The following is a 19,819-nucleotide window of genomic DNA, read 5'->3' on the forward strand; positions in this document are numbered from 1 at the left end:
AAGGCCGCACGCTAAACTCCTGCGGTCAGGTTACCGCCTGTGCAGTCCCCTTCCAGCGGCTCCATTAAGAGTTTCCCGCTGGCCCAGTGGGAAATGGCCTATAACTTTGACGCCGGCTGATAATTGAGCCAGTGGCAATGCTGTAGTGCGTAGGAAGCACCATCACCCGTTGCTATTTTCACTGTCTGCAAAGCAGACAGTGAAAATTGTGAAGGGACTGGCCAGAGGTGTCCGTGCACTGCCCATGCCAAGTGCATGGGTAGTGCAGAGGCCCCCCTGGGGCACCCTACACCACGTCTCCGCCAGCTTATACATGGGGCTACCGTCATGTAATCGCCAGTGGAGAACGGGCTCGTAATCCCCAGGGCATCGCTGCTTGCAGTGATGCCCTGGCATATTAGAACTGCCAGCAGCGCCAGACCAATGAAAAGTCATGATCTGGTGGTGCTGGTGGTCCAACTGTGGCGCGACCGCCACAGTCGTAATTTGGCTGCCAGACGGACACATTGGCGGCAGTCCGACCACCACTAAAACCCTGGCAGTCTCAGGGTCGTAATGATGCCCAGTGTCTTCAGACAGGCCCTTCCTTGTCCTGTCTCCCTAAATTACATGTTTACCTGTGAACCCTCCCAGGTTTGAGGGAGAGTGGGCTGGGAGTAAGTGATTGGGCGAGTATCCTGAGCACATTCCCTTATTTGCCTGTACACCTGGGGCTTCCTTGGAGCAGATGCTATCCTGGTTTTTGTAAACATCGTCCCTAGGATAACAGGGGATAGGCTGCATGGAATTTCATTCCTCAGCTGGAATGGAAGTGACATCACATGCCCTTTGACCCTATTAACATCTCAGTGATGATCCGCTGCTGATCATGTGCGCCTGGAGGGGTACACACAAACCCTTTCAGAGGCAGACTGCTAGGGACAAGGGCTGATTATCAAACTGACTGCAGTGGCGGTCGCACTAAACAGATAATTAGAATATTGTGTGTGTGGGGAGGGGCTGCGGCAGGTCGATAGGACAGGACGAGAAGGTCGAGATCAGGCTAGAGATAATGTGGCAGGGGAATGTGAGGGTGGGGGCTGGGACTGCCTCGTGGGTGCACGAGGAAGAGCTTTAAGCATCCTAAGAGGTGACATTTAAATGCTCACTAACCGTGCAGCTAGCCTGCTGACTTTCAGTGGTGCGCATTCACAGGTAGGCCAGAGGCCTGGAATTAGGAGTGCGGGACGGCTAAAGGCGGCACCGCCCTCCTGGCTACTGCCTGCAGCCCACATCGCTGTAATCTCCTAAATACGGTGCCCTTCGCAGCAGCAGAAGGTGGAGGGGCGGGGAAAAGAGTGAATGTCACCCATTGTCCGCGGGGTGAGTGCGGTTCAGCGCCATTCCTTGAGAGGAATTCACTGCCCACAATAACGAGGGTAGGTGACCAAAGAACCACCGTCTTTGTGTTGGCAGCTGCAGCTTCACGCCTTCAGACATGATGTGTTCCGATTAGACTATGGGAGGCAGTGTACGGTGCAGTCACAATGCTGACAGACCAATGGAAAGTCCCCTCGCGCAAGTCAGATCTTCCTCAGGCAGTGCTTAATTTGTAAAACAATAGGCCCCGGGCCCAAAGTCCTGTAGCTGGCGCTACGAGTTTTGGGAATGCTACATTCCAAGCCTGCGCAGCCTTGACTCCGCCTAATGGCACTTTTATTCACCACAAAACAAATCCTGCCTCCAGTGCTTAATTTGTGAATGAAAGAGTGCTCGTGCCCGCAGCTTTGCTCAAAGGCCGGCGGGCAGTGCAATTAAATGTCCAAAGGCCCAATGCCAAGGCGAGTAGTCTCTGACCAACTAGCAGACACTACGTGCCCCTTTCTCTCGCGGGTTCTTGCTTTCTGTTTATAACGGGTTTGCCATCTTTCTCTTCCTCTGCCTTCCAGATCTGTGTGTTTTCCTTCTCTTGCACTTGGTAAAATCTGATACGGAAAAATAAGCGACGGTCCGCAAAAATAAGTACACGTGCCCCCTCCTCCGACAGCCACCAGCTCAAATTAAGCACTGCCTGCCTCAGTGCCTCTGCATTGCTGGTTCTTTCCCATCTCTGCGCTCTCCCTTTGTCTCTATGTTTTGTCATTCACTCCGCGTTTTGTGTTTTTTTCCTATCTTCCTCTGGGTGAAAGTCTAATGAGAAAAGATAAGTGCTGGTCCCCAAAAATAAGGGCCAGTGGTCCCCACCAGCTCATCTTAAACCCTGCTCCCAGGGACAGTCGGGATGGTATATTTTTTAGAGTGTGGGTGCTGCCCAATAACATCACTTCACTAAAGGTTCAGGGGATATGTGACAATGTGTTTAAAAAAAAAACAAATGCTGCCACAAAAAAAAACATTCGAAATCCCCTTTATTATGTATTCTCCATCTAACCTATTTCAAGATTTATGGGGGTGCTGCAACAACTACTGCATCCCTAATTACAGTGCCAAGGCTCAGGTGATTGTAGCATCAGTTATTTTTGTATTTCAATACGTAACTGGGACCCATGGCTCATTCTTAGGTTCAGCCTACTAGACAGTGCATGTAGTGTTGACTGTGAGACATATTGCGGACTTACCAACAACATACAGACAGTAGGAGCCCGCCCATTGCTTAATAATGGTTGGCTTTCCTGTGACTCTCTTTGCTTGCTTCTTATTCAAAGTCTTGCATTTGCCCATCTTGTGGCAGGCCCTCTCATAGGGCACTGACAATGTACTTCCTTCCACTGGTCTCTTTTAGGCACCTACTTTTTTCTTGTGTCTTAAGCACTCCAGGAGAGTGCATATGTTTTCCATCTGTCTCCTTAGTGTGCTTCTCTTCCCCCCCTCCATGTTGCTCCACCTCTGTCCCTGCCTGCTCAGGTTGCCTTCTCGTCCATTGCTTCTCCTTCCCACCCTGCTCTCCATGTTGCTTCCCCTACCTGCACCCTCCTTCTCTCTTACCAGTTGCTTCCCCTTCCCACCCATGTACTTCCTCTTTACTTGCTAACAGGGACAGCTATAGGGATATGCGGCTGCACTGGGCGCTGACATGGAAGGGGGCACTAACCTCAAGGCGGCAGGGGTGCTGTGTTTAGCATAACCTATGTATTAAAAGCACCGATGCAGAGTTCCTTATGCTTTCAGGCAGCAATAAAAATGTCAAGATAACTATTATGATTAATGTTATGGATAGAGAGAGCGATCAAGTTTTGTCTAGTGACAGTTTTGACTCACCATAAAGTACTGCAGAGGGTTAATATGCCTGATGCAAGGAACAGATCTGTATTTTATGTGGATAGCTGAGTTGATTAGTAAAGCCGGCCTTTAGCAGCGCTTTAAAACAAATGCAATGTATGTGAGAGAAGGGCTATGGAGAGATGAGGGGCACTTTTGCCAGGTGGTTGTGAGGAAGGAGCCTCTTCACTCTAGGTACAGGTTACTAAAGAAGACTAGCATGCATTACCAGGAGCTAGCATCCGTCTCATCACAGCCTCCAACTCACAGCAATTAACAAGACATTACATTGTTTTATATTGTAGTTGCAGATATGTAGCGCTTCATGCCATGACGATGTCCTGAGGAGCATTTGCAGAGCTGTAGTGGATCGCCGCTGTGGCAAAGAAGCATTTGGCTGCCTTAGAAAAGAGTGCGCATTTGTACAAAGATCTAAGATCTTGGTCGTGGGACATAAGTGCCCCCTAGTTTTTGACTCAGATGCTTAGATGTCTGGTGTTCTTGGACAAAGAACGATGCAGACTTATGATGGTGTTCTACAACAGGGTAATGTTTTTGTGGTGCTGGTTTATAGTTTATTAAATAATTAATGGCTGGAATGTATACGCATTTTTTCCTTTGGAAAGTATTTGATACTTAGTAAAACAAGTTTGTGCTATAATATGTCAGGTCCGAAGTGCCACAACAGGGAAACCATGTCTCATGTGTTAGTAGGCAATATTGTCTAAAATGTGTGAATCACGAGCTAGCCCAGATCTAAGAGGGGTTCTCCTGATAGTTTTTTTGGGAGAGTGTATGTTCCATGACAGCATCACAAAGTCTAGTGACTCTCAGAGATAGCTCACTGATGATCACCTTGCATTCTGGTACCTTTCGATGTTTGGCTTCATAGTACTTAAATGATAACCAGTAAAAGTACCAAAACATATATTGACCATGAAAACAGTGAACCCTGCAATTTCCTCTCGCTACGTACACAGCAGTGCAACTGCATTGACAGGAGAAATTCAAAATAACACTTTTCTGTCAAATTATTCTAACATTCAGTGCTTCTGGTATTGAGCCAGATGAATGTAACTGCAGAAGGGGGATAGAGTGAAGGGGGGATTGGGGCTTGGAGGAGGGTTTATGATAAAACAATACATTTAAAGACAAGCATTTACAATGCAATTGGTCTTGCATTTGCTTGAGTTAGAGCTATTGGCGTTGTAAATGGATAAGTGCACTTTTCTTGCCACATAATTCCAGTTGCCCTGCATATAACTAAAGGGCTAGCAGCCGCACCGACTCCATGTCCTTAGCGTTTATGTACACAGGTTTAGAAGGGGTTGAAAACCATTCCACGTACATAGTAGTAGGACTGTAATCGTGCATGGAGCAAGGGGTGCATAATGATTTCATTGACGAGGCTCACCAACATATAAAACATAGACAATGAGGCATGAACGAGAATTAAATGCAACATTTACACACAGCACCACGTCAGTTTAAACACTGCTTTGTGCTAGTGGATGTGTTGTAAATAAGCCACGTAAGCCAAGATACTTTTCTATGAAGCGTGATTTATTCGACCTACACAAGCGGTGCGGTGCCGTCACCCTCATCCACAGCCTCTCCTTTCCAACCGTCTTTTTAACCTTTGCGAGCGCGTTCGGGACTATTACACATCCCCCTTCGTCATCAATTTTTTTTTTTTTTTAAACAAGAATACAACAATAATAACCACATACTCAAACAAAATCATAAACTGTACAGATTAAACAAGAACATAAAAAAATTAACCAATAGCTCGACAAAAGCTAAGAGAAATACATTTCAAGCAAGGTTTCAAAATTATTATTTTTTTTTTTTAAATAAAACATAAAAATAAACTATAACTCAAGAGAGGAATACATTTCAGGCAATATAAAAATCAAACGTTTTCAATTCAATTTCCCGCCATCTCTCACATAGTCATTCAGATAAGCAGGAGGTCTTCTCACTCTACCACTTCCCTTCTTAAATTCTGTCTTATTTTCTTCATTCTCCACACTAGTTTGTCCCTCCAAAACCTCCATGCTATTATCATCCTCATGCGAAGTGTCAGCATCCGGTGAATCCGCTCTCTCACCATCTCCCCCAGATAGCATGAACCCACTGCAACCTCCATCTCCATTAGTAACAATTATATTTCCTGCACTTCCACCACCTCTCTCATATAAGGCCACCCTCCTTTTGTTCCATTTAGTGCCATTCGCCAAAACAACACTGAAATTTCCTACGTGTTTAACCTCAAAAGGACCGCAAAACTTTGTCCAACCTGCACCCACTCGTCCATCCTTGACTTTCACCCAATCACCAACTTGTATACCAGAGTAACCGCCTGTCTGTGACGTCTCCCATTGATTCCCTGGTTTGATTCGATCACCCTCCAACCAACCAGGCACTAACTTTGATCTAGCCTTATGCCCTCTCATGAACTCAAATGGTGTTCTACCCTTATCCCTTAGTTGCGTGGTGCGATGAGCCCATATCGCCTCTTGCACAACAGAACTAACATCTTGGTTTCCTTGCACAGCCAACTGAATTGTACCCTTGACCATACGATTCATTCGTTCCACAATACCATTGGCTTGTGGATTGTAGAGTGCAGTGCGCTTATGGGTGATACCATGGGTTAACAGAAACTCTTTCATCTCCAGGGAGATCAACTGTGTACCATTGTCGGTAATGAGTGTATGGGGACACCCTTCTCTTTGAAAAAAACCCTTTAATACCGAAATAGTACTTCTTGTCGACACTTCCCTCATAAACTCAACCTCCAACCACTTAGAAAACACATCCACCAGGACTAAAGCAATTTTTTTTTCGTGGCCCAAACCGGGCAATGGCCCAACAAAGTCCATACAAATAGTGTGCCATGCTTCACCTGGATCCTCAATATGTCCCATCCAAGTTCTTTTCCCCAGCTTTAACCTTTTTTCACTTTCCTTACACTGAACACACTCTTCCACCCATTGAGCAGTTTGCAAATCGACCCCTGGCCACCAAAAAATTTCCTTAACTCTTCTTTGAGTCAGTGTTTGTCCCAAATGCCCTTCATGTGCCAAATGTATGATTTTTCTTCGTAACTTTTCCGGAGGTACAAATCTGTCACCCCTCATTATTACACCTCCATCCCCCAACGACAACTCATCTAGAACCTTGATGTAGGGCCTTACAGATACTGCCAGAGCACTCTCTCTTCTTCCTCCCTCAACAATAATTTTACTCACGCACTGCATTACCGAGTCATCCCTCAAACCTTGCAACCACTCTTCTTTAGAGAAAGCCGCCACACCATGTTGTAACAAGTCCTCCATCAATGCCACCGCTCCTTCTTCTCCCTTCAAGAATTGTGCCTCCCCATCAACCAACTTCCAATCCACAGCCATGCGTGAGAGAGCATCAGCTTGTATGTTCCTCCAACCCTGAATGTATTCCACGTTGTATACATACTCCTGCAAGCGAGCTGCCAATCTGGCCAATCTCGCAGAACCCTTACCCGCACCATCAGCTGATAAAACCTTGACTAAAGGTTTGTGATCAGTTCTTAACTTAAAAGAAACACCCCACAAGAATGTTCTAAAATAATCTACAGCCCATGCAGCTGCTAAAGCCTCCCGCTCAATCACAGAGTAGTTCCTCTCACTCTCAGTGAGAGAGCGTGAAGCAAAAGCTACCGTCCTCTCTTCACCGTGGTGAATTTGAGACAGAACAGCACCTACGCCAGACACACTAGCATCTACAGTCAGTATAGTGGGTGAAGAAGTTTCAAAGGGTACTAAAATCTTTGCAGTACACACCTCTTGCTTTATGTTATCGAAACATTCTTGCTGCACTTTTGACCACACAAAATTACACCCTTTGCGCAACAATATTCTCAACCCCTCTGTTTTGTCAGCGAAATTCTGAACAAATTTGGAGTAATATTCAATGAGACCCATAAAGGACCTCAACTCATCTTTGTTCTTTAGTGACGGAGAGAGTTTGATTGCTTCCAACAAATCTTTCTTCGGTTTAACTCCTTCACCCGAAATGGTGTGTCCCAAATATTCAATCTCTTTGGTCAAGAAAACACACTTCTCTTTTCTTAACGTTAGACCCACCTCCAAAAGTTTTTTTAATACCTTCCTCAAAATTTGGTTATGTTCCTCAATGGTTGACGCAAAAATTAAAATGTCATCCTGAAAGAATAAGACATTAGTGAAACCCTCAAAAACATTTGTCATCATACGCTGAAAAACACTTGCAGCCGATGATAATCCAAAGGGCATTCTAACAAAACGGAAAGTATCATCCATGGTGATAAATGCTGTAACATCACGTGAATTGTGGTGTAGTCGTATCTGATGATAGGCGCTTTTGAGGTCTAATTTTGAAAAAAAAACCTCCTCCATTAAGCAACATAATGAGTTCATTGATGTTCGGTAGAGGGAAGTTGTCTGTCACTATGTTTTGATTGACACTGCGGAGATCCACACAAAATCTCAATTGGCCATTAGATTTCCTCGTAATGACCACTGGCGAAGTCCATTCTGGAGATTCAACCGGTTCAATGACTCCCTCCTTCAACATATCCTTCAACATCTTGCTCACCTCTTCCTTAACAACAATAGGTACTTTCCTCACTGTGTTTCACCGCAACGGTACCTTGTTTCATACGAATCTTATGAACATAACCCTTTAATTCTCCCAACTCCTCTCGAAACACCTCCCCCACTTCCTCCAGAATCGCATTAACATCTCCATCATCCACTACCAAGATTTGTTCCTTACCTCTGGGATTCACAATTATATTCAAGTCATATTGGTGCATCCAACCCAAAATTGGTGGCCCAGACTCGGCCACATACACTTTGCCGAAGGTTTCTCTTGATTTGAAGCCTATGGCAGTCGGAAAGAAACCCAAGATCTCAATTTCCTCCCCTTGGTAGCCCCCAGGACATATGTCTTTAGACTTCAATACAATCTGAGGCCAGTTCTTCATGAAGATATCTTTGGGAACTATTGTGTACTTAGATCCAGTATCCACCATCAGCTCAACCCTCACCTTTCCAACAGTGAACCATGCTTTGGGCCTACTTTCTCTCTTACCGCAGTAACCGTTATCAACCTCGCCTAGGCTAAGAATGTGGTCCACCACCTCATCTCTCTCCTCACACACTGCCACACCTTTTGACTTAGACCACTCAACGCACACGCGCGCATAATGACCTTTGCGCCCACAGTTTCAACATTCCTTCCCCACTGCGAAAACACCCCTTAAAATCACTACTGTGTAAACTACTACCACATCTGTTACACTTCTTCTTGTTCGCATACATTTTCTGGGTTTTCAGAAGATCCTGTGTTTTCTTCTCCACCAAAGCCACACTGTTGCTTTTGTTTCCCACATCTCCCACAACCTCCTGGAAGACTTGTTGCTCCCTACCCCCATTGCCATATCTTCCCATCTCCTTCATGCAAAGTTCAGACTCTTCCACAACTTTTGCCATATCAAGAGCATCTTTTAAAGAAGAATTCTTAGCAGCCCACAGCCTTTCTTGAATCTTTCTGCTCTTACATTGAACCATTAATTGGTCCCTAATCATCTCGTCGCACATCTCCCCAAATTGACATTTAACTGACAATTCCCTTAATCTGGATACAAATTCTTCAATAGACTCCCCCACTCTCTGTGGTTGTGTATAAAACTTGTACCTTGCCAAAACCACATTGGTTTCTTTAGCAAACCTATTGCTCAATCTTAATCTAGCCTCCCTAAACTCATCTGGAATACATGAAATCGCTTTTTTACGTGCAGGAGAAAACTCTTCACTGTCCAACGCCAACAAATAGTTGTCAAACATGTCTATCCAGTCCTCCCACTGGATCGCTGGCGTACCTGGATGTGTAAGAAAACAAGGTGGTGCAGTAATTGAGACATGCTCCATAGCTCACAAAAAAAAAAATGAGCCCACACGAGATCTTTGCAATGCTGTGAAGTGTTTTACGCTTATCCACGTTGATGACTCCAACAATCCAGAATATCTATCACTGCTCACCGTTAAAATCAAGACACATAACAAAAACAACAAAAAAAATACACGGAAATTCTCACCGCCAACAATAACAGTTTTAGAGATGACTTCTTCCTTAATTTTAAGGAAACCAGCAGGAAAAACTACCAATTTCTAGGGTGGCTTTCCCCTTAAATTCTTGCTGGTAACTGGTGACTTTTCCTTTAAGATCACAAGCAGTAACTTGTAGTTCCAGGAGTGACTTCACCTTTAAAACACTCCCCTTTAAGAAATTCACAGCAGCTCTTAACAATACGCCACGCCTCTTTCTCCTGAAAGAGGGCGTTGTTCCTGGAAGACCTTCGTCGGACATCAGCCTGCCTGAAAAACGCTGCTCGGTAGGTCGATATCCTCGTAATCCTCGTCGCCAAATAATGTTGTAAATAAGCCATGTAAGCCAAGATACTTTTCTATGAAGCGTGGTTTATTCGACCTACACAAGCGGTGCGGTGCCGTCACCCTCATCCACAGCCTCTCCTTTCCAACTGTCTTTTTTCCCTTTGCGAGCGCGTTCGGGACTCGAGTAACGCTCGAGCTCCCTTCACACACCCACACTAATATTACAGGATGCCACTTAACTCTGCACAGGAACACATGAAAATTTGCCTCTTCGTGTGTTTAGTCAACCCTCTCTTGACATCAGGGCATTTGTTTAATGTAGCTTGTAGATAAATAAATTAAAACAACTTAAGTCACGAAGAAAACAAGACACCCGTTTGTACCAACTTATGTCAACACATACTTTCGAGGCTGACCCCTTGCCTGGCCTCAGTCAGGCTATACTGGTTACAATAAATTTGCTGAAAGTGAAAATTAACCTGCTGATGTCACCGAATCATGTGGAAACCTTAATAACTGGCGGGAAGAAGAATGGCCAGATGTCAGGGTACGAGGACTCAGGTGGGCACTGAGACCATGTAGAGTGATGGGGGAGACGATGAATATAAGGTTGGTAGTAGGGGCTTAACAGAGAGGATCCAGATGTGAGCAGCAGGCCGGACCATGCACTGAACAGGGAAGCTCAGACTCTAGGGTTACGGGAGCAGGCTGTAAAAGGGATGTGAAACTAACTCACCGGACTTATTAGTCACATACACGGCATTCGCCATCCTGGAATCCCATCCACATCCGGCCACTGCCTCAAGTCGCCATAGGGGGCAGAAGGAGGAGGAGTGTGAAACACTAAGCAGCTCAAGCACAAAGAGCCCGAGGGTACACAGGCGAGCCTCCACAAGGACATGCTAATGGGTCCAAAGCACAAGCCAGATGGACAGTACTGAGAAGGGAAGAGCAAATGCATCCGAACAGTAGAACACTGCAAAACACCATGCGTGCTAAACGCTATGAGCACACAATGAGAAGTGCGTGCAAAGCATTATGGGGCGAGTTTCCCGAGTGCAGTGAGTATTGTAGTATCTGCTCCCTGCTCTGCCGGGAGAGCCGCAGTGAGGTTTTTTGTGTTTTTTTATTAAAGCCTTTACCAATTACAAGCAAAAATGAAATGATTCTTATTAGGTAACAGTGTAAACGAGTTTGCGCAGTGAGTGCTGTGAGCACCATCGCAGCCACAAAGCGCAGACAAAAGAAAAACAGTAATTTGCTGAAGTATATCGCAGTCGTCCAATTATCCCTGTAACAGGGTTGGTGTCCAAGGTGGTAACCAAACCACCCCAAGCCGGGACAAATGAAAAAGCATTTACGAATGACATCAAGTGATTTTTGAAAGGCAAGCCCACAAATGAATGAAAGAGATCGGCGTCGGGTGGGCGTGGGTAAAAGCCCACAATACTTACAACAGGTCAAAGCGTTTGCGTGCTCCATCTAAAAATAAGTGGAAAATATGTTAAAAAAAAATAGGAACGATGGGGACCCCTTTCTAGAAACGAAAATAGGAATTGAGTGAGAGAACTGAAGATAAAAAGAAGAAACAAATCACAAAAATATAGACCAAAAAATCAATACAAAGGAGTCAATATTAAGTATATCAATATTTCTGTGAGGATATTTTAACGTGCAACCTTTGAGTTGACTTCGTCTCCCATTATTGTGTGCCAGTGTAGCAATGTTCCCCATCTTTACATTTTTTAGTAGTCTGTCTAGATGTGTTTCTGTGGATGTACAAGTTTTTAGAACATGGGTGTAGTGGTAGGGGCGTTTGGCCCAGAGTGCTGCTTGTGTTTCAAGTCCAGTGGCTATCGCCAGGCACAGCCACCTCATCATTACCTTACTTTGGTTTTGCAGATCTACACCTGGCTGCCGAACTTGGAAAAACCCTTCTGGAGAGGAACAAGGAGCTGGAGGACTCGCTGCAGCAGATGTGCACAACAAGTGAGGAGCAAGTGCAAGAGATAGAGGTAAGATAGCAAATGCAACAGGAAGCAGATGCACCAGCATCTGAGTAAATGAACTTCCACTAGTCCTTCTGCGATACAATCGTAATGTAAACATCTGGACAAAATGTGCTCTGAAACGTACCATGTTTATGCAACGCTTTATGCTGAAAGTGATAGCCTTATTTAAAATGTGTTCATCATCTGAAATTAGGACCAGTGAAAGGAATGATGGTGCCCTAGGAGAAATGGCAAATTACTGCCCTTGGGAAAAAGGCTACATTGGATGATTGTTGGCGATTACTGTCGAAAGACCTTAAGACTCAGCGATATCTGAAAGCATTCTAAAGACCTACACCTAGACCTGGAGAGTGCAAGAGACAGTACAATATTACAGCAACCTCTTCTGAGAACATAAAGGGCATCTATATTGTGTGAAAGCATAATCTTCCAATAGTATTGCTTTGTACTTGTAAATTTACTTTCCACCAATTCCTGGAGCAGGAAGAGTGCTGGCTGCTAAGTATTTCTCCGAAATTCAGGGTCCTCTTTAGGAATTCTTTGTAGGTTTCCTTTTTCGCTAGGTTTGGCTTGACAGCGCAGCTGCCGCCATACCTTATGTGAATAACACAGTAAGAGGTTTTAGAAGCTCTACAGAGGCATGGCTTTGGATCAGCCTACTTGTTGATATATTGGAACACCACTTTAGACTGGCGAGAAGTTGTGTGCTGGAAAAAAGAAATAGAGCAACTGTATTGTACTTTTTGCCTGGTGGGAAAGCATATGCTCACTACAGGAGGGCTGTGTTTGTTATTGTGGCCAGCCAATCAACAAGACCTGATCTATCATGAAAAATTACAAGAAAGGCGATAGTTCTGATGTTTTTATTGTGACAAATATTTGCTAAAGCCAATAGGAATTAAAGGGCAGAACGTTATTGCTCTGTTTTAAAGCCTTCAAAGAGGTATTTTGTTACACAGAATCTTAGACATTCATTATGGTGGGTCGGTTATGGGGACAATCTAATGATAAAAACAGTAGTTTTTTTATTGGTTTACTGGGATAGGTTATATCCGATGTCATAAGTTTGATCTGTGTTTTATGACAAAGTCGGGCTTAATTAATATGGAAAGCATTTGTTAAAGCCAATAGGCCTTTAAGGTGGATTCTTATTACTGTGTGTTACAGGCTGTGGACTGGTAGTTTGTTAAATTCATTCTCACAGGTTACCATAGTAGACAACGGTTGAGGTGTTGGCCATCCCACCTGACAAATCCTGTGTTTGTAAGATTTTCATTATAATAATCCTTGTTAGGTCTTTTTTAACTGGTTGATTATTGTTTTGCCAACTGTAATTTTCTTCATATTTGTACTTTTATACCTGTATGTGTGGTTGTTACCAAGTTATGCACAAATCAGTAGACCAGTATTGGAGGGCATGGTTACAAGTTATATAACCATGTAGGCCTCATTGGTTCACTGGGAAATTAAAAGTTATGTCAGATTCCATTGGTCAGATATGGTTGTTCTGAAAGTTATGACAAAGCCAGTAGGCCTGACTTACTTATTGTGAAACCACTTCTTAAAGGCAAAAGTCTTTTAAGGGTGTATTGTTAATATACTGTGTTAAAGCCTGTAGGGAGATATTTTGTTGCGTTGAATCACATGGATTATCACAGGACTCTATACAAAAAGGTTTTGGTGTTTTGGTAACCTACTCCAAAAAGTGAGGATAAACGTGCACTATGATAATCTTTACAAAGCACTTTTAGGAGGAATGTTATGTTCAATTACCAACTGTAATTTTGAACATATTTGTAATTTGATTACTCTGTGGCTGATGGTTACCTTTATATATGTATTTATTTTATATTTTTTTGAAAGCACATCTGTTACCATACTAGGCTATTCTGGCGCTGAAAACAAGTCTTATACTAGTTAATTCCTGCTATACGGCATTCCTCCCGTCTAGGCCCAGAAAAAGTGCCAGACCTTATTAATTCCTCCGGAATCTGAAATATTCTGATTCTCTTAAGTATTTCAGTAAGAGGTGAAGGGTTTGGTTGATGCACCACCTTATGCACATGGCAAAGTGATTTAAAAAAGATCCTTTCCCTTAATGGCAGCCAATGAAGTTTGCCAGCACTGGTGAGATATGAAAAGTTAGTTGGTAACCGCAGGTAGTGTTGATGCAGCTTTGGAATCAATCACTCTAACACTAGCAATTATCTGTGTATCATCTGCATATAAAAATAATTTTAAACCAAAAGACTCAATCAGCCAGGCCAGTAGTGTCAAATACAGATTCAAAAGCGGAGACGAGAAGCTAGAGCCTTGGGGACCCCGCATGAGCACTGTTTCAGAGAAGATGCAAGGCCTCTTAATTTTACGTGAAAAAAAACTTGTCTATTACAAAAGTCATTTTGTAACTATACCTCAAATCCCAATATTCTCAATGGTGGTAAATCAAAGGACAGCAAATCTGTGGGTGTGTCACTGTCTGCCATAAGCCTTAACTTGTTCAGACCTGATAAAACTGGTCAGTTTGATACTGTATCCTTCGCAGAAGCCTTGAATTACTTACGGTGCTAAGCCAATGACCAACACAATAAACCTGATTGGTTCTTTTGCAAACATTATGTCTGATGTATTAGGTTTATCATGAAAAAGCAACAGACCTGATTTATTTATTTATTAGGAAATGCGTATATTAAAAACAATAGGCCTTTAATGGTGGGATATTATTGCACAGTGTTAAAGTCTGCAGACATGTATTTTGTTACATGGAATCTCACAGATTAATTTAGTAGGAGAGAATTTTGATGTTGATTGTTTCCTTTCATAAACCATGGGGTAGAAGACTTGCACTGTACAAATTCTTGTTAAACTCTCTAGCATCAGAGGGCCTGACAAGTTTAGTTGTCTGCCAGGCTCTAACAGAAAAAGCTATTAGATACACTGCGAAAGGAAGGGTAAATCCTTGTATATGAATATCCAAGATTAGAAAGAAAAGGACACCCGTTTTCATGCAACAAAAGCACTCTTGGTTTGTTGATACAAAACCATGACGGTTGATATATTCACTTAAAAAATAAAAGGTTACAGGGACATTATAGTTAGGCTCACATCTTAAATGTACGAAACCATAGAAATTCACCTGTTATAGTTATCTCAAGTAACTATAACTCGTGTCCTAAGCAAACTATAACTCGCGCCCCCGCCATGCACAGTTTTTTCGTCATAAATTGTACTGCAAACATTACATTGATATTATCAGTGATATTATCAAAGATGTCATGAGTGCCGTAATTTTTCTGTGTAATTAGCAGTGCATGGCGAGGTCGTGAGTTATAGTTACCTTAGGGCACAAGTTATAGTTACTTGAGATAACTCTAACTATAACAGGCAAGTTTCTATGGTTTTGTATGTTGTGAGCCTAACTATAACGTCCCTGTAACCTTTGTTTTTTTTAAGGAAATATCTATGTTTTTTAAATTCTCTTTCCCAACTATAACATCCCTGTAACCTTTGTTTTTTCAGTGAATTTCTATGGTTTTTCTAATGTAAAGTAATTTTCATTACTATATGTTAATCCAACCACCGCTGCACACAGCCTTTGGCCTGCAGCCAGGCCCTGTGGCCAACCCCATAACCCCCAACCCCATGCTGCGCACAGCTCTTTGACCGTGCGCAGCATAGGTTGGCCGTGGCCTGTCTCTCTGGATGTGAGAATTGGTGTAAGAGGGTTATCTGGGGGTGAGAGTAGCTGTGAGAGTGTCTGTCTGGGTGGGAGAGTGGGTGCATCAGTGTCTTAGTGGGTGCGTCAGTGTCTGTGTGGATCTGTGAGTAGGTGTGTGAGGGTTTCAGTGAATCTGTGAATAGGTGTGTGAGACTGTGAGTGGATCTGTGAGTAGGTGTGGGATTGTCTCGGTGTGAGAATGGGTGCATCGGCGTCCTAGTAGGTGCATCACTGTCTGTGTAGGTCTGTGAGTGGGTGCGTGAGGGTTTCAGTGGTTCTTTGACTGGGTGTGTGAGAGTCTGAGTGGGTCTGTGACTAGGTTCATGATCATCTGAGTGGGTGCGTGAGGGTATGGGTGGGGCTGTGAGTGGGTGCATGAGTGTCTGAGTGGGCATGTGAGAGGATGTGTAAGGGTCTGAGTTGGTGTGTGGGTGGGAGAAAGATTTCAAAAGAGAAATAGAGAGAGAGAAAGAAGTGAGAGGGAAATAGAGAGTGAGTTTTTTAGGCTATGGTGAATGATATATTTAGAAAGAGATGTTTCTGAACAAATTGAAACTAAAAATGTTTTTGTCAATTAAAAACGAGTGAGATCACCTTTTAGTATGATCCTTAAACTTTTACAGTTTTAAATAAATTAAAATAGGGAAATGACCACAGAACCCTCAACTTTCAGTGTGAGGGTCTTTGACCATAACCATTATGCCACAGGTGACTGCTAACTGTTTTTAAGGTCATTGCTTGGAGAGACCATTGCAATGACTATCTCTCCCTCCCTCCCTCTCTCTCTCTCTCTCTCTCTTCCATCGAACTATGGGATGGAAGAGATAGAGAGAGAGTAACAGGACCGTGGGGGGAACCTCAAAGTCCCCGTGGTCCTAGCTGGCTCCCCGCATCCTGTGGGAGCCGGCATTGTACTCCCAAGCAGGGAGCTGCTTTTAATAGCAGCTCTCTGCTTGTGAGAGCAATGTTTTCATCTGTCTTCCCTTCGCACATATTTGTGCCATGAGGCAAATGGGGGTAGGGCATCCCAACCCTGCTCCCTTATATCCATTTTTTTCAAACTTTGGCAGGGGACGAAGTCCCTGAGTCCTGTAACGCCTGCCAGCAACATTTTTCTAATGTTGCTGGCAGCCAATCAGAGCACTCACACCTGCAGAAGTCTGACTCCGGGGGGAGCAAATTAGATGAAGAGAAATAAAGCTCCCTGGGCAAATAAGAACACTCTATTTTTGAACTGGCTCTTCAGCGAGAGTCTTTCGAACCTCACACGCACCCAACCATCTAGATGTACAAATATCTTTTACCCTTAATTTCTAAAACACTACGGAACACATTTACACCAAATCACAACAAGTACAAACTGCGAATCAAGCTCTAACTTCCTTTTAAATTTGGTGTAATTCCATACAGCAGTTTTAGTTGCAGCCTTGCCTAAAGAAGTCAATGGAAAATGTGTGGTATTTTGCATTTTCACCCCCTCCCCCCTTTTTTTCTCGGCCCCTGCTTGAGGGAATCACCCCGAAACTCCATGCATAAACTAGTCAAAAAGTAGCACTTTTTTTGAAAGTTTAGTGGAGATTTGTTAAACGAGGCCAAAGTTATTAGCAACACAAAAACACATTTCTGTGGAAGCACTGACCTAGCTATAACTACCCAGTGGTTATCAGTAGATAGATAGATAGCCAGATAGATAGGTAGATAGATATATTTTCCAGTTATAATTTAGGGAACTAACTATAACGTATTGTGCATTTTAAATCACGTTGTGCTAAAAACAAATCAAGAGATGACAGAATTTTATAATGGGTTCTATGTATACATTTCTAGGGAATATGTGGGAAATCAAAAGTTTTAAAGCAATTTATGGCAGAAATATATTTGAAAGCAGGAAAGAACAGTTCTCTTAGGGAGGACATAAGGGTTTCCTTCAAATACATTTTGTGGAGATGAAGAGGATGCAGTATATTTTGGGACCAGAGCATTCGGTAAAACATGTCTATTTTTGAAAATCAATTATATTTTGGATTTGAGGGTTTCTCCAGAAGGGTACTTGAATAAATGTATGGAAAATGGTGCATGTGAAAAAATCCCTCTTAATGCATGGTCACCCCATTTTTGCTGACTGGGGTGTGCTGGTTTTGAGCTCAGCACACTTGGGTACTGCTGTCCCCTACAACATGTATGTGATTTCACCCCTTAAAACATACTGAAACTGCCTAATCCCTATTTTGCATATCTAGCTTTCTAATAAAGCCATAGTCCATGGTGTAGGAGAATATACCAAAAGCATAGATATTTAAATGTCACCCGTGGGCTGTAGTGCATCTTGTGTTATCCACTAGGCTGATATGGAAAAACATAGCTTCAGGCCTACATGTGTAGTCTGTCTACTGCAGCTTTTAAACCTGCAGACAAACCCGTCAAAATAACCATTTTTTATAGGAAGGAGCCCTACCTCTAGGTGAGCATTGCAGGGCCACAATGTCAGGTGTCTAGTATTTAAAAGTTGTACATTCAAGGCTTTAGTGTTGACATGGACCACAGTGACTAGTCCTTAAAAGCTATTTTCATGGTAACCTGTCCTGCGAGAAAAACTAAAGTTCAGAATAAAATCTAACTCTGCTATCTTTGGTTCAGGACAAATGATTAGAATGATTCAACCATTATTTTTAATCTTTATTAAAAATCCAATTCATGGGTAAGGGTTAATTTTTAATACATTTTTAGGAAAAATAACTTCTAATAAATTAGACTTTGGTGGTTGCCGGACGACCTCCTCCTCGGACCAGGTAAGTTGTTTGTCTGAGAGGGGAGGAGGTGGGAGAGTGGGGGTGTTTTGTGTGTGTGTGTGTTGTCTGCGTGTGTACATTAATGTGTGTATGCGTGTGCGTATGCAAGTTTGAGTGTTGTGGTGAATGCGAGTTTGAATGGGTGTGAGTATGTGTGAGGGGGCACTGTCTGGAGGCAGGGTGGGAAGGTTCAGTGCGTGCTGGGGGGGAGTCGTCTACCGGTTACAGGGAAGAAGTTCCCTGTCACCGGTAGCCTTTCCGCCATGGTTTTCGTGGTGGTGCTACCGCCGTGGAAACCCTGGTGGAAAGGCAGCTCAGAAGACCGCCGGCGGTCTTCTGTGGACCGCCGGGTTAGAGATGCACATCTCTGGCCCAGCGGCTCCAACTGCCATGGTGGTACAAGTGAAGATGTGGCTAGTTGGCAGAGACCAACCCGCCACACTCATAATGTGGCAGTCTTCACCGCCAGCCTGTTGGTGGTGAAACTGCCACTTTTGCCCTGGTGGTCAGGAGACTTCCAGGGTCATAATGACCCCCTTTCGCTTGACTGAATCCCCCATGTGGTAATTAGCATTAGCCTACTAATGCCTGGTCTCTTTCAGTGCTTACCCTAAATAAGGTGTGGGAACTGCCACCAGAGCAGAAACAATGAATTAGGCCTATTGGGAGGAAGACATGTGTGTTAGGTATATGATTCCTATCAGGTCTGGAAGGGCAGCTGGGGAGGGTTGATGGACAGCATTAACTTGAAAGGGACGAGGTTGAGGCCTGCCCATTCAGGGTTAAGTAAAGGGACAACCTGGGAATGAGACTCCCTTGTTCCCTGGGTCATCTGTAGTCAGCTTGGCACCTTCCCAGTGAGAAGGCGAGCTGATCTAAGAACCAGTTTGGTGCAGTTGAGGAGGAAGGAACTGCTCATTTCCCTAACCACTTCCTGGCTGGCACACCAGCTGCCTCCAATGGCAGAATGATGCTGTTATATTTTACTCAGAAAGGTGTACCGTAGGATAGTTTGCAGTAAGGCAAACAGGATGTGCTGCTAACACAAGAAGGGTTGCTCCTGGGAATTGTTACTGTTTGGTTAGGGAGTGTCTAGGAGTCATTCCCACTCACTGGCTAGTGAATCCTAAAAAAAAGTGGTCCATCACTCACAGCTCATCAAAACACACCTGGAGTTGCAGAAGAACAATTGACGACTGGACCTGTAGTCTGTGACCTTTGTGGAGACCTGAAAAGCTGGACCTGACACTGTGTATTCCCAGGATTGTGAAGTGGAGTCCAATGGTCAGTTGACTATGTGGCTACAGGGACAAAAATAGCTGTTAGAGGCATTTGTACTTAAGTGACAAGTTGGCCACTCTCCTTGGGTGAGTCCTGGCCCCTGAGGTTCTGAGAGCTTTACAAGTGGCCAGAAAGTCTAAAAAGTTGGGACGTAGAACATTTTTGTACCTCCAACACCTCTGGAACTTCAGAAGGGCCTCCTGACAAAGGTGTGTGATTTAGAGAGGACTTCATTGGCTATAGCTTTAGGCTTTCCAAGTTGGAGAATTTTGAGCTCCTATAAAAAAAATCAAAAAGTCAAAAATTTTACTGGACAAGTGCACGAAATGTATTGCCCAATGAGAGGACATCTGCAGGTGCAAA

At 43.7% G+C, this 19,819-nt stretch overlaps 1 protein-coding gene across 1 annotated transcript in view; it reads left to right on the forward strand.

Annotated features, from left to right (window-relative positions):
* CDR2L (cerebellar degeneration related protein 2 like) overlaps positions 1-19,819 on the forward strand; it is a 113,359-nt gene that overhangs the window by 23,911 nt on the left and 69,629 nt on the right. Inside the window, exon 2 of the mRNA XM_069200106.1 lies at positions 11,559-11,671. Coding sequence (XP_069056207.1) covers positions 11,559-11,671 — 113 coding nt within the window. The remainder of the gene's footprint in view (positions 1-11,558; positions 11,672-19,819) is intronic.

This window comes from Pleurodeles waltl, chromosome 7 (genome assembly GCF_031143425.1).
Source record: "Pleurodeles waltl isolate 20211129_DDA chromosome 7, aPleWal1.hap1.20221129, whole genome shotgun sequence".
NCBI lineage: Eukaryota > Metazoa > Chordata > Amphibia > Caudata > Salamandridae > Pleurodeles > Pleurodeles waltl.